The 15,870-nt window shown below is 41.6% G+C and overlaps 1 protein-coding gene across 3 annotated transcripts in view; it reads left to right on the top strand.

The window, feature by feature from the left end:
- babam2 (BRISC and BRCA1 A complex member 2) overlaps positions 1–15,870 on the top strand; it is a 306,145-nt gene that overhangs the window by 260,432 nt on the left and 29,843 nt on the right. For all 3 annotated transcript variants that reach the window (XM_068027726.1, XM_068027723.1, XM_068027724.1), the window contains 2 exons: positions 7,156–7,255; positions 12,442–12,512. In XM_068027726.1, the coding sequence (XP_067883827.1) occupies positions 7,156–7,255; positions 12,442–12,512 (171 nt within the window). The remainder of the gene's footprint in view (positions 1–7,155; positions 7,256–12,441; positions 12,513–15,870) is intronic.

The raw sequence follows: 15,870 nt of genomic DNA, 5'->3' as shown, positions 1-15,870 counted from the left end.
GGGTGATTTGGACAAGTTGAGTGAGTGGGCTGATGAATGGCAGATGCAGTATAATGTGGGTAAATGTGAGGTTATCCACTTTGGTAGCAAAAACAGGAAGACAGATTATTATCTGAACGGCTATAAACTGAGAGAGGGGAATATGCAGCGAGACCTGGGTGTTCTCGTACACCAGTCGCTGAGGGTAAGCATGCAGGTGCAACAGGCGGTAAAAAAGGCAAATGGTATTTTGGCCTTCATAGCGAGAGGATTCGAGTACGGAAGCAGGGATGTCTTGCTGCAATTATACAGGGCCTTGGTGAGGCCACACTTGGAATATTGTGTGCAGTTTTGGTCTTAACTGAGGAAGGATGTTCTTGCTATAGAGTGAGTGCAGCGAAGGTTTACCAGACTGATTCCTGGGATGGCGGGACTGAAGTATGAGAGATTGAGTCTGTTAGGATTATATTCGCTGGAGTTCAGAAGAGTGAAGGGGGATCTCATAGAAACCTATAAAATTCTAACAGGACTTGACAGAGTAGATGCAGGAAGGATATTCCCGATGGTGGGGCAGTCCAGAACCAGGGGTCATAGTCTAAGGATACGGGGTAAACCTTTCAGGACTGAGATGAAGAGAAATTTCTTCACCCAGAGCGTGGTGAGCCTGTGGAATTCGCTGCCACAGAAAGCCGTTGAAGCCAAAACATTGTATGTTTTCAAGAAGGAGTTAGATTAAGCTCTTGGGTCAAAAGGGATCAAAGTGTATGGGGCGAAAGCCGGAACAGGCTACTCAGTTGGATGACCAGCCATGCTCATAATGGATGGCGGAGCAGGCTCGAAGGGCCGAATGGCTTACTCCTGTTTTTGCTATGTTTTCTATCAGGAACGTAACCCACAAAGACTTATTTATTTTTAAGAAACAGCTGATTTTAAAAACACTACTTTTAAAACCGGTTAACTAGTATTATATTGAGTGTATATCTGTGAATGGGCATGTTAAGTTAAAATAAGAAGTTATAACGTCTTTAGACATGGGTTTATCTTAATAGTGTTTAAGATTTAGTTTTAATAAATAGTTAAATTGTTGTTGTCTAAAGATACCTGATTTGGTCTGTTTTATTCCGGGGGTTACTAGTGTGTTTAATTTGGCTGTTTTCCAGTTGGGTAGGAAAACTTTAATAAGATGCTGCGACCTGTGGAGTGTCGGGACTGAATTGACAGTGCATTGCGCCCGCCATGGTCATAACATATAAATTGGGCAGCCTGTCCAGGATCAGACTCAGACTAATTGCGAGGCTCGCATTTGGAATCATATTAATTACTCATCTCTGGGATAACATATAAATTGGGGTCTTGAGTCTGGCATCATATTAATTTATCTGGCGTCTGGGATCATATTAATTGGAAGCTTGATTGTCGGGATCCAAATCTAACGCCAATTATGAAGAAATCAAAGGAACCAGGTTTCTTGTATAATAAGGTACAGTCTATATCATCAGAATGGCATTAGCAGTTGCAGCAAAGTTTCTGGGAAAGGAAAATGTTTCCATCAGTTACTTGATAATTTTAACTCAGAGTAAACTAAAAGAATTGGCAGCAATATTGGGGTTGGAATTGATATCAGGTGCCAAAAAAGCAGTGATAATTGACCTAATAGCCCAACATCTGGAATTAGAAGAAGAAGAAGAAGACGGGGAACAAGAAGGTAGAAGGTCAGAGAGTGATGCAGTGGAATTAGACAAAATTCAGTTTGAAAGGGAAAAGCTTGGGCTTCAACAGGAAAAAGAAATAGCAATAATAAAACTTGAATTGGATAAGGAGAGAGAAAGTGAAAGAGAAGAAAGGGAATTTAAATTAAGAGAGATGGAACTAAGACAAAGGGGTGCTCTTGAATCCAAGGAAAAATTTTGGGTCAGAAAGAATCTGAATTCAGCTGAGGACCCAGCGAAAAGCTGTTTAAAGGCTATCAAGCAGTACTCACTCATCAGTGTTCAGTTTGGGTTCCGCCAAGGCCGCTCGGTTACAGACCTCATTACAACATTGGTCCAAACATGGACAGAAGAGCTTAATTCCAGAGGTGAGGTAATAGTGTGTGCCATTGACATCAAGGCAGCATTTGACTAAGTGTGGCATCAAGGATCCCTAGCAAAATTGGTCAGTGAGAATTGGGGGAAAGCTTTCCACGGTTGGGGTCATACCTAGCATAAAGGAAGATAGTTGTCGGAGGCCAATCAACTCAGCCCCAGCACATCGCTGCAGGCGTTCCTCAGGATGTGTTAGGCCCAACCATCTTCAGCTGCTTTATCAGTGACCTTCCCTCCATCATAAGGTCAGAAGTTGGAATGTTTGCTTCTGATTGCACAGTGCTCAGTACCATTTGCAACTCCTCTGATACTGAAGCACTCTGTGCCCACATACAGCAAGACCTGGGCAATATTTAGGCTTGGGATGATAAGTAGCAAGTAACATTAACGCTACACAAGTGCCAGGTGTCATGATCCTGTAGTTTTTTTTTCGGAGATGCGGTTTGCCTTTAAGGCTTGCCAGGGGTCAGTATTGCTTTAAGAGCCGGCAAGCCTTAGGAGTTATAGGAACGTGCATTTTCGTTGCCTTAGAAACAGTCATTTGGAGACTGCAATTCAAAGGGTGCATTCTTGATACCATGGAAACAGCCACTGGGAGTGAGCTTGATGCGATACATTTGTTACAATTCAGTTTGAACTGGCAGTTAGTAAGACAGTTTGAACACACAGACAGAAGACACAGCTGTGGTGTTCAAACACCTGAAAAAGAGCTCTCAACCATTTAAACTGAAGGAATAGGATTTTAATCTGTTTTATTATTATCTCTCAAAATTCTAAGAAAAAGTCAAGCCCAAAACAGAGATCTCTGGTAATTTAAACTGAAGGAAGGGAAGTTAGACTGTGACAATCTTTTATCCCTCAAAAACTCTAAAGTCAGATTGATTCTGTTGAAAGTGTTTGCAAGTTAATTGTTGAAATTCGCTGGAGAAGGAAAGCATCACCTACTGAAGTTAGACTACGGACTGTTCTACTGTGGAGGAAGAACCTTTTTTCCCACATCGGACAACTGTGAGAACTTCAAGCAACCTCAGACTGTAAATTTGCAAAGACTCTAATTTTTTCTATTTTAAATGTTGCTTATATCTTCTTAGTGTCTAAGAATTTAGTTATTTTAATTAAAGAGTTAATTTGTTGATTTGAAGACCCTGGTTTGGTTAGTCTCATTCGGGGGTTAATAGATGGTACAATTTGGTGGGTCTTTAATTTGGAAAGTTTTTCAATGATATGTTAGCCAATCTGTGAAGCGACAGGATTGAATTAACAGTGCGCTGGTCCCACCACAATCAGTATTGTATATTTTGATTGGGGGCTTTGACAGGAGTGGTCGGTCGTAACACAGGCAATGACTATCTCCGACAAGAGAGAATTTAACTATCTCCCCTTGGCATTCAGTGGCATCGCCATTGCTGAATTCTCCCACCATCAACATCCTGAGAGTTATAGTTTAGTTTAGTTCAGAGATATAGCACTGAAACAGGCCCTTCAGCCCACCGAGTCCGTGCCGACCATCAACCACCCATCCATACCAATCCTACACTAATTCCATATTCCTACCACATCCCCACCTGTCCCCACATTTCCCTACCACCCACCTATACTAGGGGCAATTTATAATGGCCAATTAACCTATCAACCAGCAAGTCTTTGGCATGTGGGAGGAAACCGGAGCACCTGGAGGAAACCCACGCAGACACAGGGAGAACTTGCAAACTCCACACAGGCAGTACCCAGATTTTAACCCGGGTCGCTGGAGTTGTGAGGCTGCGGTGCTAACCACCGCGCCACTGTGCTATGACCAGAAATTTAACTAGACCAGTCATATAAATACAAGAGCAGGTCAGAGGCTGTGAATTCTGCAGCGAATAACTCACTTGTTAACTCCCCAAAGCTTGTCCACCGTCTACGAGGCATAAGTCAGGAGTGTGATAGATGAGTGTAGCTCCAACAACACTCAAGAAGCTCAACATCATCCAGGACAAAGCAGCCCGCTTGATTGACACTGCATCCACCACTTTAAACATTCACTCCCTATACCACTGCCACACTGTGGCTGCAGTGTGTACCAAGTACAATGTGCACTGCAGCGACTCATTTCACACCCATAACCTCGACCACCGAGAAGAACAAGGGCAACAGACACTTGGAAACACTGCTACCTGCAAGTTCCCCTCCAAGCCACACGTCATCCTGACTTGGAACTATATCACTGTTCCTTCAGTGTCACTGGGTCAAAATTCTGGAACTCCCTAACAGCATTGTAGATGTACCTACATCACATGGACTGCAGCGGTTCAAGAAGGCGGCTGACCACCACCTTCTCGAGGCACTAGGGATGGGCAGAAAATAGTGTACTAAGAATATGTACAGCTATTCTTGGCTTGATGGTCGGCAACATACCGTCTTTTTTTGTAGAGCAAGGGTGATTTGTTTAAGTGCGTGGGCCCTTCAAATGTTTTTGTTTGGTATTGCATGCACAGTAATTTAAAGAGGCCGACTTGTGCATGGTCTATGTGGGAACTTTCAGGTAGCTGTGCAGTGGAGCTTAGATGCAGCATTAGTGGTTGGGTTCCTGAATAAGGGGATGCAAGTTTGCATGTATAGCTTTATTTACAACTTATTTGATTGTCACCTTGTAGTTCTTGTGGAGAGCTGTGGGTTTTCCACATTTGGTTCTATTGTAGCTAATTTTCTTTGCAAATCTCATATGTTGTTTAGTTATTTTTTTGGGCTGTTTTGTGTTCCTTCATATTTTCTGGGTATTTTCTCAGAAAATTTGGGGATTTCTTTCCATTTTTCTGTTAATAATTCATTGGGAGGTGTTTTCTGTCTCTTCATCTATCAGTATCAGTTTCAGTTTCCAGTGTGTACAGGGCAAGTTTTCTGTAGGATGTGAAAACAGAAAATGCTGGAAATACTTAACAGGTCTGGCAGCATCTGTGGAGAGAGAAACAGAGTTAATGTTTCAGGTCGATGACCCTTCGTCAGACCTGAAACTTTAACTCTGTTTTTCTCTCCACAGATGCTGCCAGACCTGTTGAGTATTTCCAGCACTTTGTGCTTTTATTTACGATTTCCAGCATCCACGGTATTTTGCTTTTATTTCCTTTTCTTGCTAGTCACTTTATTCAACTGAATGCAGCATTCCATATTTCAGCCTCCTGCCTTCCCCTCTCTTGTCCCAGCAGGCTCTCTTTATATCCGCTCTAAGTCCTTAATTAAATTATGCCTTTCATCTTTAACAACATAATGAACCTACCATTAACATGAAATTGTTGAACACAGTGTTGAGTCCAGAAGCCTCCTGCCTTCCGTCCTATCTCAGACAGAATCACAGAATCGTTACAATGCAGAAGGAGGCCATTTGGCCCATCGTGTACGTACCGGTTCTCCAAAAGAGCAATTCCCTCAGTTCCATTCCCCTGCCTTCTCCCCATAACCCTGCACATTCTTCCTTTTCATAGAAAGGTCTAATTCCCTTTTGAATGCTTCAATTGAACCTGCCTCCATCAAATTCTCAGGCAGCACATTCCAGACTTTAACCACTCGCTGCGTGAGAAGTTTTTTCTTACGTCACTTTTGCTTCTCTTACCAAATACTTTAAATCTGTGCCCTCTCTTTCTCGATCCTTTCATGAGTGGGATATCAACTATGTCCAGACCCCTCATGATTTTGAATACTACTATCAAATCATCTCTCAGCCTTCTCTTCTCCAAGGAAAACAGTCCTAACTTCTCCAGTCTATTTTCATAACTGAAATTCCTCATCCCTGGAACCATTCTCATGAATCTTTTCTGTTCTCTCTCCAATGCCCTCACATCTTTCCTAAAGTGCGGCGTCCAGAACTGGACGCAATACTCCAGCTGAGGCCAAACTAGTGTCTTATACAAGTTCAACATAACCTCCTTGCTGTTGTACTTTATGTCCCTATTAATAAGCCCAGGATACTGTACGCTTTATTAACTGCTCTCTCAACCTGTCCTGCCACCTTCAGTGACTTATGCACATATACACCTAGGTCCCTCTGCTTCTACACCCCCTTTAGAATTGTACCCTTTATTCTATATTGTCTCTCCATGTTCTTCCTACCAAAATGACCTTCCCTTTTGTTCTTTTTCCACCCTCCCCAGTTTGACCTACTTGAAACCTATTACATTTCTAATTTTCCCAGTTCTGATGAAAGGTCATCGACCTGAAACGATAACTCTGTTTTTCCCTTCACAGATGCTGACAGACCTGCTGAGTATTTCCAGCATTTTCTGTTTTTATTTCAGATTTCCAGCATCTGTGGTATTTTGCTTTTTTATTACTATAAGATGTGTTCCACTGTACTTCATTATCCAGTAGATCAAGAGAGAACTCGTATTGAGTGGAATTGTGGCAGTTTCTTGTTCAATTTCATTGAACTACTAATGTCATTTTTCATTATTTTTAAAATTAAAATCATACATATAAAAAAAACAGAAATTTATATTCAATTTCACCGTTAAAAGTTTTACCAATGCGACTTTCTATCTTTACCAAAACATCAATCATTAAAAGGTATGCGAACAATTTATATCTCTTTAAATACAGGCCATAGTCTAGACTTTACCAAACAAAACTGAATTAAAATATGAAAACAATGCACATGTTCCAATGACTCATGGGTAAAGGCATTCAGTTGTACTAAGCAATATGTTTTCTGTGGAAATATGAAACAACATTCTCAATATTATTAAAAGAGCCATCTCTGCTGCAAAATCTAAGTGCCTTCAAAGTGCTCTGCAGAACTAGTCTTTACCAGCTGGAAGAAACTCAAGCTATATGCAGACAAACAAATAGGAACACCAATGTTACTTGTTGTATCACATTGTGAAAGCCTACAGCTCAGAGACTTTTTAGTCAATATAAATTTGATGATCGCTTGTTACTTACCACACGCTCAGCCCAGAGTCAAACCGCTTGAGGAGAAATCAAGTTTTGTCTGTTTTGTGATGAACGAGCCATAATCATGGACCTGTTTGTGATGACATATTACACGAGTTAGTTCACAGTAATACGTCCTATTTATTTTGAAATTTTCATTGAGAATTTATTTCTTATCCCTTTTCAGTGCGCTTGGTGGAACCTCTGCTCTCCATATCCCACCATTTCCCAGTGGTGGTTGTCTCATTGATTATGTGCCACAAGTTTGCCAACTACTCACCAATAAGGTAACACAAAGAAAAACAAATGCAGTTCATTATTCAATTGTATTCTATTTTAGAAGGTAAGTAGTATAGTAGTTTAGACCCATTCAGTTAGAACTAGCTCCTACAGTTCCGATGAAAGGTCACAGACCTGAAACGTTAACTCTGTTTCACTCTCCACAGATGCTGCCGGATCTGCTGAGTATTTCCAGCACTTGCTATTTTTATTTCAGATATCCAGCATCCACAGTATTTTGCTGGCTGAACAATTCAGGAACAGAAGTCAGAAACCAAGAGTTTATGGTTTTTTGAAGGCTGCTGGCTGGCCTGCGATATTGCCTTAGTTGGGGTTTTGATTCCTCCCTAGCAGATCTTATTTTTTTAATGAATCACTGATAGTTATGTGTATCCTTTTGATAGATATCGATTTTTTTTAAAAATTCATTCAAGGGATGTGGGAATCGCTGGCAAAGCCAGCATTTGTTGCCCGTCCCTGATTGCCCTTGAGAAGGTGGTGGTGAGCTGCCTTCTTGAACCGCTGCAGTCCATGTGGTGTATCTTCACCCACAGTGCTGTTAGGAAGGGAGTTCCAGGATATTAATCTAGCGTCAGTGAAGGAACGGTGATATAGTTCCAAATTAGGATGGTGTGTGATTTGGAGGGTAGCTTGCAGGTGGTGGTGTTCCTGTGCGTCTGCTGTCCTTGTTCTTCTAGGTGGTAGAGGTCACAGGTTTGGAAAGTGCTGTCAAAGGAGATGTGGTGAGTTGCTGCAATGCATCTTGTATGCATCAGTAGTGAAGGGAGTGACTGTTTAATGTATAGGGTGCCGAACAAGCAGGCTGATTTGTCTCCTTGTGGTAGAATCTAGAACTAGGGGTCACTGTTTAAAAATAAGGGGTTGCCCATTTGAGAGAGAGATGAGGAGAAATGTTTTCTTTCAGAGGGTCATGAGTCCTTAGAACTCTTTTTCTCAAAAGGCAGTAGAAGCAGAATCTTTAAATATTTTTAAGGCAGAGATAGATAGATTCTGGGGGTAGGCGGGAATCTGGAGTCAAGGTTTTTCTTCTGTTTTAGGCAGTCCCTTGGGAATGAGGTTGACTTTCTTCCACTCCAGGGTTGTGGGTCCTTAGGTGACTGAATAGAATTGGACTATACAGTGTATGTATCTGGATCCGTACACTCCGCCACAGGTGGGGCAAGTGGTGTTTGGTGAGCCGAGTGAATGGGATGCTCGAATTTCCGAACGCTGCTTCCGCTGTTTGATCTTGGTCATTGCCTGGGCATGTCGATATTGTTCAAACTGGCTTCTTCTTCATTTTGGGAGGTCTCAGGCAAGAGATTCCCATGAATCAGTGGAGATGTCACATTTTTTCAGGGAGGCTTTAAGGACATCCTTGTAGCGTTTCCTCTGCCCTCCTGGTAGCCTCTTGCCGTGAGGGAACTCGGAGTAGAAAGCTTGTTTTCGGAGTCTTGTGTCAGGCATGCGGATGATGCGACCCGCCCAACGTAACTGACGTGTCGTGACCAGTGTCTCGATAAAGGGGCCTGAGAGAGGCCACTGATATTGGAGCGCCTGTCCTGCTACTGAATTTGCAGGATCTTGCAGAGGCACTGCTGGTGATATCTCCCCAGGACTTTGAGATGTCTGCTGTCAGTGTCCATGTTTTCAAAGCATACAGAAGGGCAGGTAACACTGCGGCCCTGTAGACCATGAGCTTGGTGCCAGGTTTGGATCTTTATCATCAAGCACTCTTTACCTCAGATGACCAAAGACTGCGTTGGCACACTGGAGGCGATGCTGAGTTTCATCATCAATGTCTGCCTTTGCTGACTCCCAAGGTATGAGAATTGGAATCGAGGTTACAATCAGATCAGCGATGATCTTATTGAATGGCGGAGCAGGCTCGAGGGGCCAAGTGGCCTACTCCTGCTGCTAATTCGTATGTTCGTATGTCCTTGATGGTGTCGAGCTTCCTGAGTATTGTTGGAGCTGCACTCATCCAGGCAAATGGAGAGTGTTTCATTACACTCCTGACTTGTGCCTTGTAGATGGTGGACAGGCTTTGGAGAGTCAGGAGGTGGGTTACTCGCCATGAATTCCCAGCCTCTGACCTGTAGCATAATTTCTCTTGTATGAATTTGCATCTGAAAAATAACTGCAGAGTGGCCTTGTGCTCCTGTTCTATGAGGGTTGTTACTATGGCAGGCCAGGTGGAAACCTCATGCTGAATGTATAGAACTAACCATAGAAGAAGTTATTAAGGCTTATGCAATACTAGTACACTTTTAACCACTGAGATCTGTTTGCACTTGACATTGTGTTAACCCTTCTTTCCTTTTATGTTTCTCAAGCCATTTCCTGAGGGCAGACGGGCTGTGCTGGCACTACTCTGTACTCAGCTACAAAAGTAATGTTGCCCTGTCCGTAATCATCTAGTCTGATTTCAGCACCTCCCAGTAACAGTGTGATTAAGATTAGAAATTTGTAGATATTTAAGCTCATTCAGCTGGGCAATGATTTGTGCCATTAGTATGTTTTAACGCCACACAGATATGGGTTTAAGGCCAGTCAGGACAGTTAAAAATGAAAGTCTGTCCACAACAGATGTTCCATTTGAGATGAACAGTTAAAATGAATGTCAGTATAAAACTATGAAACAATAGTTAGTACTTAAAAGGGTATTCTCACCCTGGATGACTGAAATTTGAATTGAATATATCCTACGGGTATAATTTCTGTGCACATGCTATATAGAAATGCATCTTCTAAAAGTACTCCTTTCCCTGATTTGTTTTTCTCATATAAATAAAAATGAACTCAGTGAAGATGAAGCTTGTTTGAAGCTGTTTTTAATTTTGCTCAAATTCAGCCCCCCAAAAAAACTACTTCAAAACATTGCACAGAAGATAAACTGCATAATTCTGTCCAGGTAGAGGTAAGTTAAGTAGAAGGATTAGCAAGAAGTAAATAATTGTTGCTCCTAAAAAGCTGGTAGCAGTAACAGTGACCATGATTGTTGTAAAAATCAAATTAGTGAACCAATGTCCTTTAGGAAAGGAAACTTTACCCGGTCGGGCCGATATGTGACTCCAGTCCCATATGTGATTGACTCTTCACTGAAGTGGCCTAGTAAGCCACTCAACCCATTTACTACAAGGTCTGTAGTGATTTAAGCAGAAGGTACATCACCACAAGGAACTAGGGATGGGTAACAAGTGCTTTGCCAATGACACCCATATTCCAACAATAAATATTTTAAAATGTGTACAGAAATTACATACTGAATGGAAGCATTTGCTTCTCATCTGTGCTATCCAGTCATTAGAGTATGATTTAAAATTAGATTGCCACAGATCAAATATTGAACAGTAATACAAAGACACAAATGCAAATCAGTCTCTGTCCAGTCAAAGGGGAAACTCAGGTTCATATATATGGTTTGTTTCTAGAAGGGTAGTTACTGCAGTCACAGAAATATAGAATAAGAAACTACCATTCGGACATGATGCCCACTCCTTCTGCAGTCAAGATACCATTTGCTCTATCATAAATTCTACTCCAGTTGTTTGCAATCATGGAATGCAACAACACCAAAAGAGGCCATTTGATCTATCAAGTCTACGTTGTTTTTCTCTTCATAGGCCACTTAGCCTAAATTCACTTTCCTGCTCACTCCTCATACCGACAGCACTTTGCAAAACCGCGCCCTCTGCCACCTAGAAGGACAGGGGTAGCAGATTCATGGGAACACCACCGCCTGCAAGTTCCCCTCCAAGCCACACACCATCCTGACTTGGAACTATATCGCCGTTTCTTCACTGTCACTGGGTCAAAATCCTGGAACTCCCTTCCCACCAGCACTGTTGGTGTACATACATCCCAAGGACTGTAGCGCTTCAAGAAGGCAGCTCATCACCACCTTCACAAGGGCAATTAGGGATGGGCAATAAATGCTGGCCTAGCCAGTGACTCCCACATCCCAAGAACGAATAAAAAAAATATTTTTTTATCCTCTTTCACAAGCAACTATCTAATTCTTTTAGAAAAGAATTTGTGGATTCTGCTTTGAGCAGCGAATCCACATTCTAATCATAAAAGCAAAATACTGCAGATTATGGAAATCTGAAATAAAAACAAAATCCTGGAAATACTCAGCAGGTCTGGCAGTATCTGTGGAGAGAGAAACAGAGTTAACGTTTCAGGTCGATGACCTTTCATCAGAACATTGTAATCACCTGTGCAATTAATTTTTTTCTATCCTACCCTTTCAGTTTTTTTGTAATTTATCATAAATTTGTCCTCATGTAACCATCTCACTAACCAGTGAAACTAAGCTGTTATACTAATGCCCACCTACTTTACAGCTTTCATTATTCAACCCTGGTTCATATAGCAGCCAGAAACTTTTATGAATAGAGTGTTTAATCATTTCTGACTATACTTGTCCTCGCTATCTTCAATCCCTTTGTTATACAGATGTATATCTGTATTTTTTTCTAAACAAGTTAATTAACTGATTTTGCTTTGCGTTTGTTCCACATACCCAGTACAGTGCTGTGTGGGCACAATATCTAGTCTCCAATTTTTCTTGTGAATAGTTTTCTACTTTTTTTAAATTTTCCAATTCAAATTTAACAGCATGCTTACCTATTTAAAAAGACCTCAGGCACACCATTTTGGAAGGTGCTGTCGATATGAGGAGAGAGCAGGAGACTGAGTTTAGGCTAAGTGGCCCATGCAGAGAAAAACAACTTAGACTTAATAGATCAAATGGCCTCTTGGTGTTGTTGCATTCCATGATTGCAAACAACTGGAGTAGAATTTATGATAGAGCAAATGGTATCATGCTAGTATGCTTACCTATTCAAAAAGACCTTAACATACCACCCTCCCCTCCTTGCTCCCAAAGCCCCCTGGAATTTTTCTCCAATTAAAACGGTGCATCTGGAAGTGTCACTTGGTGCAAAATGAAAAAATACTGTTTTCCTGTGCAAACATCCTTCATCACAGTGAGCACAGCAATTTTTTAAGCACACGAACAAAGATCTCCAATAGTAAAGGATGTAATGGATATGTCTTAAAAAGGCAGTCTATTATTTTTGTTGAAATAATGTACCATGTATCCAAATTTGAAATTACTGTCCTCGTTTGTCTTGTCAATACATTAAATATATTAATGCACACTTGTTTTTGCTTTAATTGAATTCAGGTGCAGTATATCATTCAGGGTTACCACAGACGAAGAGAATACATTGCAGCCTTTTTGAGTCACTTTGGAACGTAAGTTTATATTTGTACACCATTAATAGTTCCTACAGGATAATCTAAGCAAAGACTTTATAGTTGTAAGAAAAGGCACAACTATAACTTGTAACAGCCAGATTGGAACATACTTTCACTTTGATTTCCAGATTACAATTTTTTGAACAGATATGGGATACCCAAAATCAGATTTTCTGTTCAAGGTTATTGTCATACACGAGCTGATAATTCTGATCCCCTCCTACTCCACTTCCGTTTTCTCCTTCTCACGCCACCTCCTCCTTCACCTCTTTGTAAACCTGTAAATACAGAAAGATACCCATGAAGGCCTATGGAGAACTTGATAACCTGCCCAGGAGCATTGCAGTGTCTGTGCACATGTTGGGTACTATTAACACCTCTAGAAATATTTCAGCAGGGGCTAGGCCCCAGAAAGCAGCTGGAACACCTGAACAGCAATCCAGATGCTCAATCAATATATAAAATGGTTTCTACAAAAGCGGCGGTCAGGTTTTGGGATATTCAATTTTGGTACAGAAGAATCTGGATGTGACTTGTATTTAAGTGTTACCTTGAAATTGAATTGAGCTCACAAGGATTTAAAAATTCCCTTTGCGTTTTGTAACGTGAAGCTGGGAGTAGTGGAGGAGAAGGGGTTGTGCTATAGAATGTGGGGCGGCGCAGTGGTTAGCACCGCAGCCTCACAGCTCCAGCGACCCGGGTTCGATTCTGGGTACTGTCTGTGTGGAGTTTGCAAGTTTTCCCTGTGACCACATGGGTTTCCGCCGGGTGCTCCGGTTTCCTCCCACAGCCAAAGACTTGCAGGTTGATAGGTAAATTGGCCATTTCAAATTGCCCCTAGTTTAGGTAGGTGGTAGGGAATTGAGGGAATGCGGTAGGAACATGGGATTAATGTAGGATTAGTATAAATGGGTGGTTGATGGTCGGCACAGACTCGGTGGGCCGAAGGGCCTGTTTCAGTGCTGTATCTCTAAATAAATAAATATATAGTTCCAGCCTGAAACAATGAAGTTCATTGAGTCTTTCCAGTGAACTATCCCAGCTCATTGTGTCATTTTCAAAAGGCAGGTTAATTTCTAGGGTACTGCATGTGAAGAGTGGTACGCCATTTAATTTGCATCTCGAGTGGCCAGCCCCTAGACAGGGAGAGGAGTCAGATGTCAAACCTCCCAATTTCTTGGCCAGCTACAAGACAAATGGAAGTAGAAGCATGTTAGAGGTCAATTTCAAAAGGTAGCTGAGGGGGACAAGTAGGTGATAAAGCTTCCTAAAGGAGAGAACCAGCAGGTCTGGACAGGTGGTCAGATTTCCAAAAACGGGCTGCCCAAGAAAAGTGATTCTGTTAGCCCACTTACCAAGCCTGTGTGGTCTATTTTACATTTTTTCGTCACAACGAGGGACACAGAACAAGTCAAAGTATAGTGAGCTTTACTTCTGTTGTTTTTTTTTATCACTTAGCAATCACAAATTTTGGGGGGGAATTAGGCCTCATCATCTTAATGTGTGAATCAGTCCACCTTTCAGAAGATTGCAGAAGTACAGAGATGAGTTTACAGCATTCAGCCCATATAACAAAGGAGTTGCATTGTTACAGACTCTAGGTGGTGCGTGCCTTCTGCTTGATGTCAGCCATGGCTTTGCCTCTGAATTACAAGGTTCTGGCTCCAGGGCTTGAGCGCAAAAATCAAGTCTGACACTCCAACACAGTACTGAGGGAATATGCACTCTCAGAGATGTCTTTCGGTTGAGATGTTAAACCGAGGCCCCATCTGCCTGCTTGGGTGGATGTAAAAGATCCCATGGCATTATTGCAAATAAGAGCAGGGGACTTATCCCAGGTGTCTTGGCCAATATTTATCCTCAATCAACATCACAAAAAAAAAACAAGATTATCTGGTCATCATCACATTGCTGTTTATGGAAGTTTGCTGTGTGAAAGTTGGCTGCGGTGTTTCCTACATTACAACAGTGTCTACACTTAAAGGTATTTCATTGGCTGTAAAGCACTTTGAGACATCCAGTGGTCGTGAAAAGTGCTATATAAATGCATTTTTTTTTCTTTTAACCATATTTCTTTTTCAAATTAGAGGAGGAAATGAGGTGAGTGATTGCTGGATGTCAATGTCTGCCTGTAGGAATGGAAATGGCCCAGTAACTCCTTGTCCTGGATCAGGAGAGGTCAAGCATCTGTAGGTGCCACTGATATTGCTGAGGTGGCTACCTGGGTCTGGGTTCCATCTGGTTGCATTCTGGGACCTAGCCACAATTTAAATATTTCTAGGTATGTTAATAAGCCTAGTATTTGACTTTTGCAGCCTCTGAGTGCTGAAGGTGTTCTGGGATGTTTTATCAAGCATAATGCACATCAAGTGATTTTGAGTAGCTGGCATGGATGTGGTATTGCTCTGAGAGAAAACCCCAACATCCATGTCAGCTGCTGATTTATCCTACTGCTAAGCATTTCATAGAATGATATGCATAGAAGGAGGCCATTTGGCCCATCATGTCTGTGTCGGCTCTTTTTAAGAGCTATCCAATTAGTCCCACTCCCCTGCTCTTACCCCATAGCCCTGTCATTCTTTCCCTTCAACTATTTATCTAATTCATCTTTTGAAAGTTATGTTATGGACAGGTGGGAGATGGTGTGGGTGACTTCTACTTTTCACCTCTCAACTGACTACAGATAGTGTTTTTAAAAAATAGTGTTTTAGTCCCTGAGTGTTTTAAGGGCCAAATACACAGACAAATGACCAGTTTTCTTATAGGTTAAAAAAGAAAGATATCTATTTATTAAACAATACATGAAAATGTTTGCAACCTCGCACATATGCACACAAAAGAAACGATAGAGATCATTGGATTGCTTGCATTTATGTTTGATTGTTGTAAAAAGAGTTCAGTTTGAAAACCTTCTTTGTTTTCCGGGTGGAATGTTTAACAGCTTTGCAGGCCTGATGTTCCTTTTCTTGGTTCACTGAAGTTTTACAGATTCCTTTGTTGAAGATTCAAAGTTGGTGGACAGTCTTGTTAACATTTCTCAGATGGAGAGTTTTCAAGGTCACCTTTTGCAGTCTCTGTTTAGGTAGTTTAAAGATGTTACAGTAGGGTCTTATTCTTGGCTGGAATGGATCTCTCAGCTGTTGGCTTTCTCCATCTTTCAGAGAAATGTTTTTAAGACAAAACCTTATCATGTTTGGTCTCTGTCAGGTGACCATAGATGCTCTGCCCTGGTGTGTTCATACAATGTCTTTGAACGTGGTGGCCATTGTTATACAATGGGGTTTGAATGTGGCTTGATAAAGTGGTGTTATTTCCCACCTATTGTCTGGGCTTTGCATCCGGAGTAGCCCTGTCT

The sequence above is a fragment of the Heterodontus francisci genome, chromosome 3 (assembly GCF_036365525.1).
Source record: "Heterodontus francisci isolate sHetFra1 chromosome 3, sHetFra1.hap1, whole genome shotgun sequence".
Lineage (NCBI taxonomy): Eukaryota > Metazoa > Chordata > Chondrichthyes > Heterodontiformes > Heterodontidae > Heterodontus > Heterodontus francisci.
The sequence above is the reverse complement of the archived record's forward strand: the minus strand, read 5'-3'. Positions and strand labels throughout refer to the sequence as shown.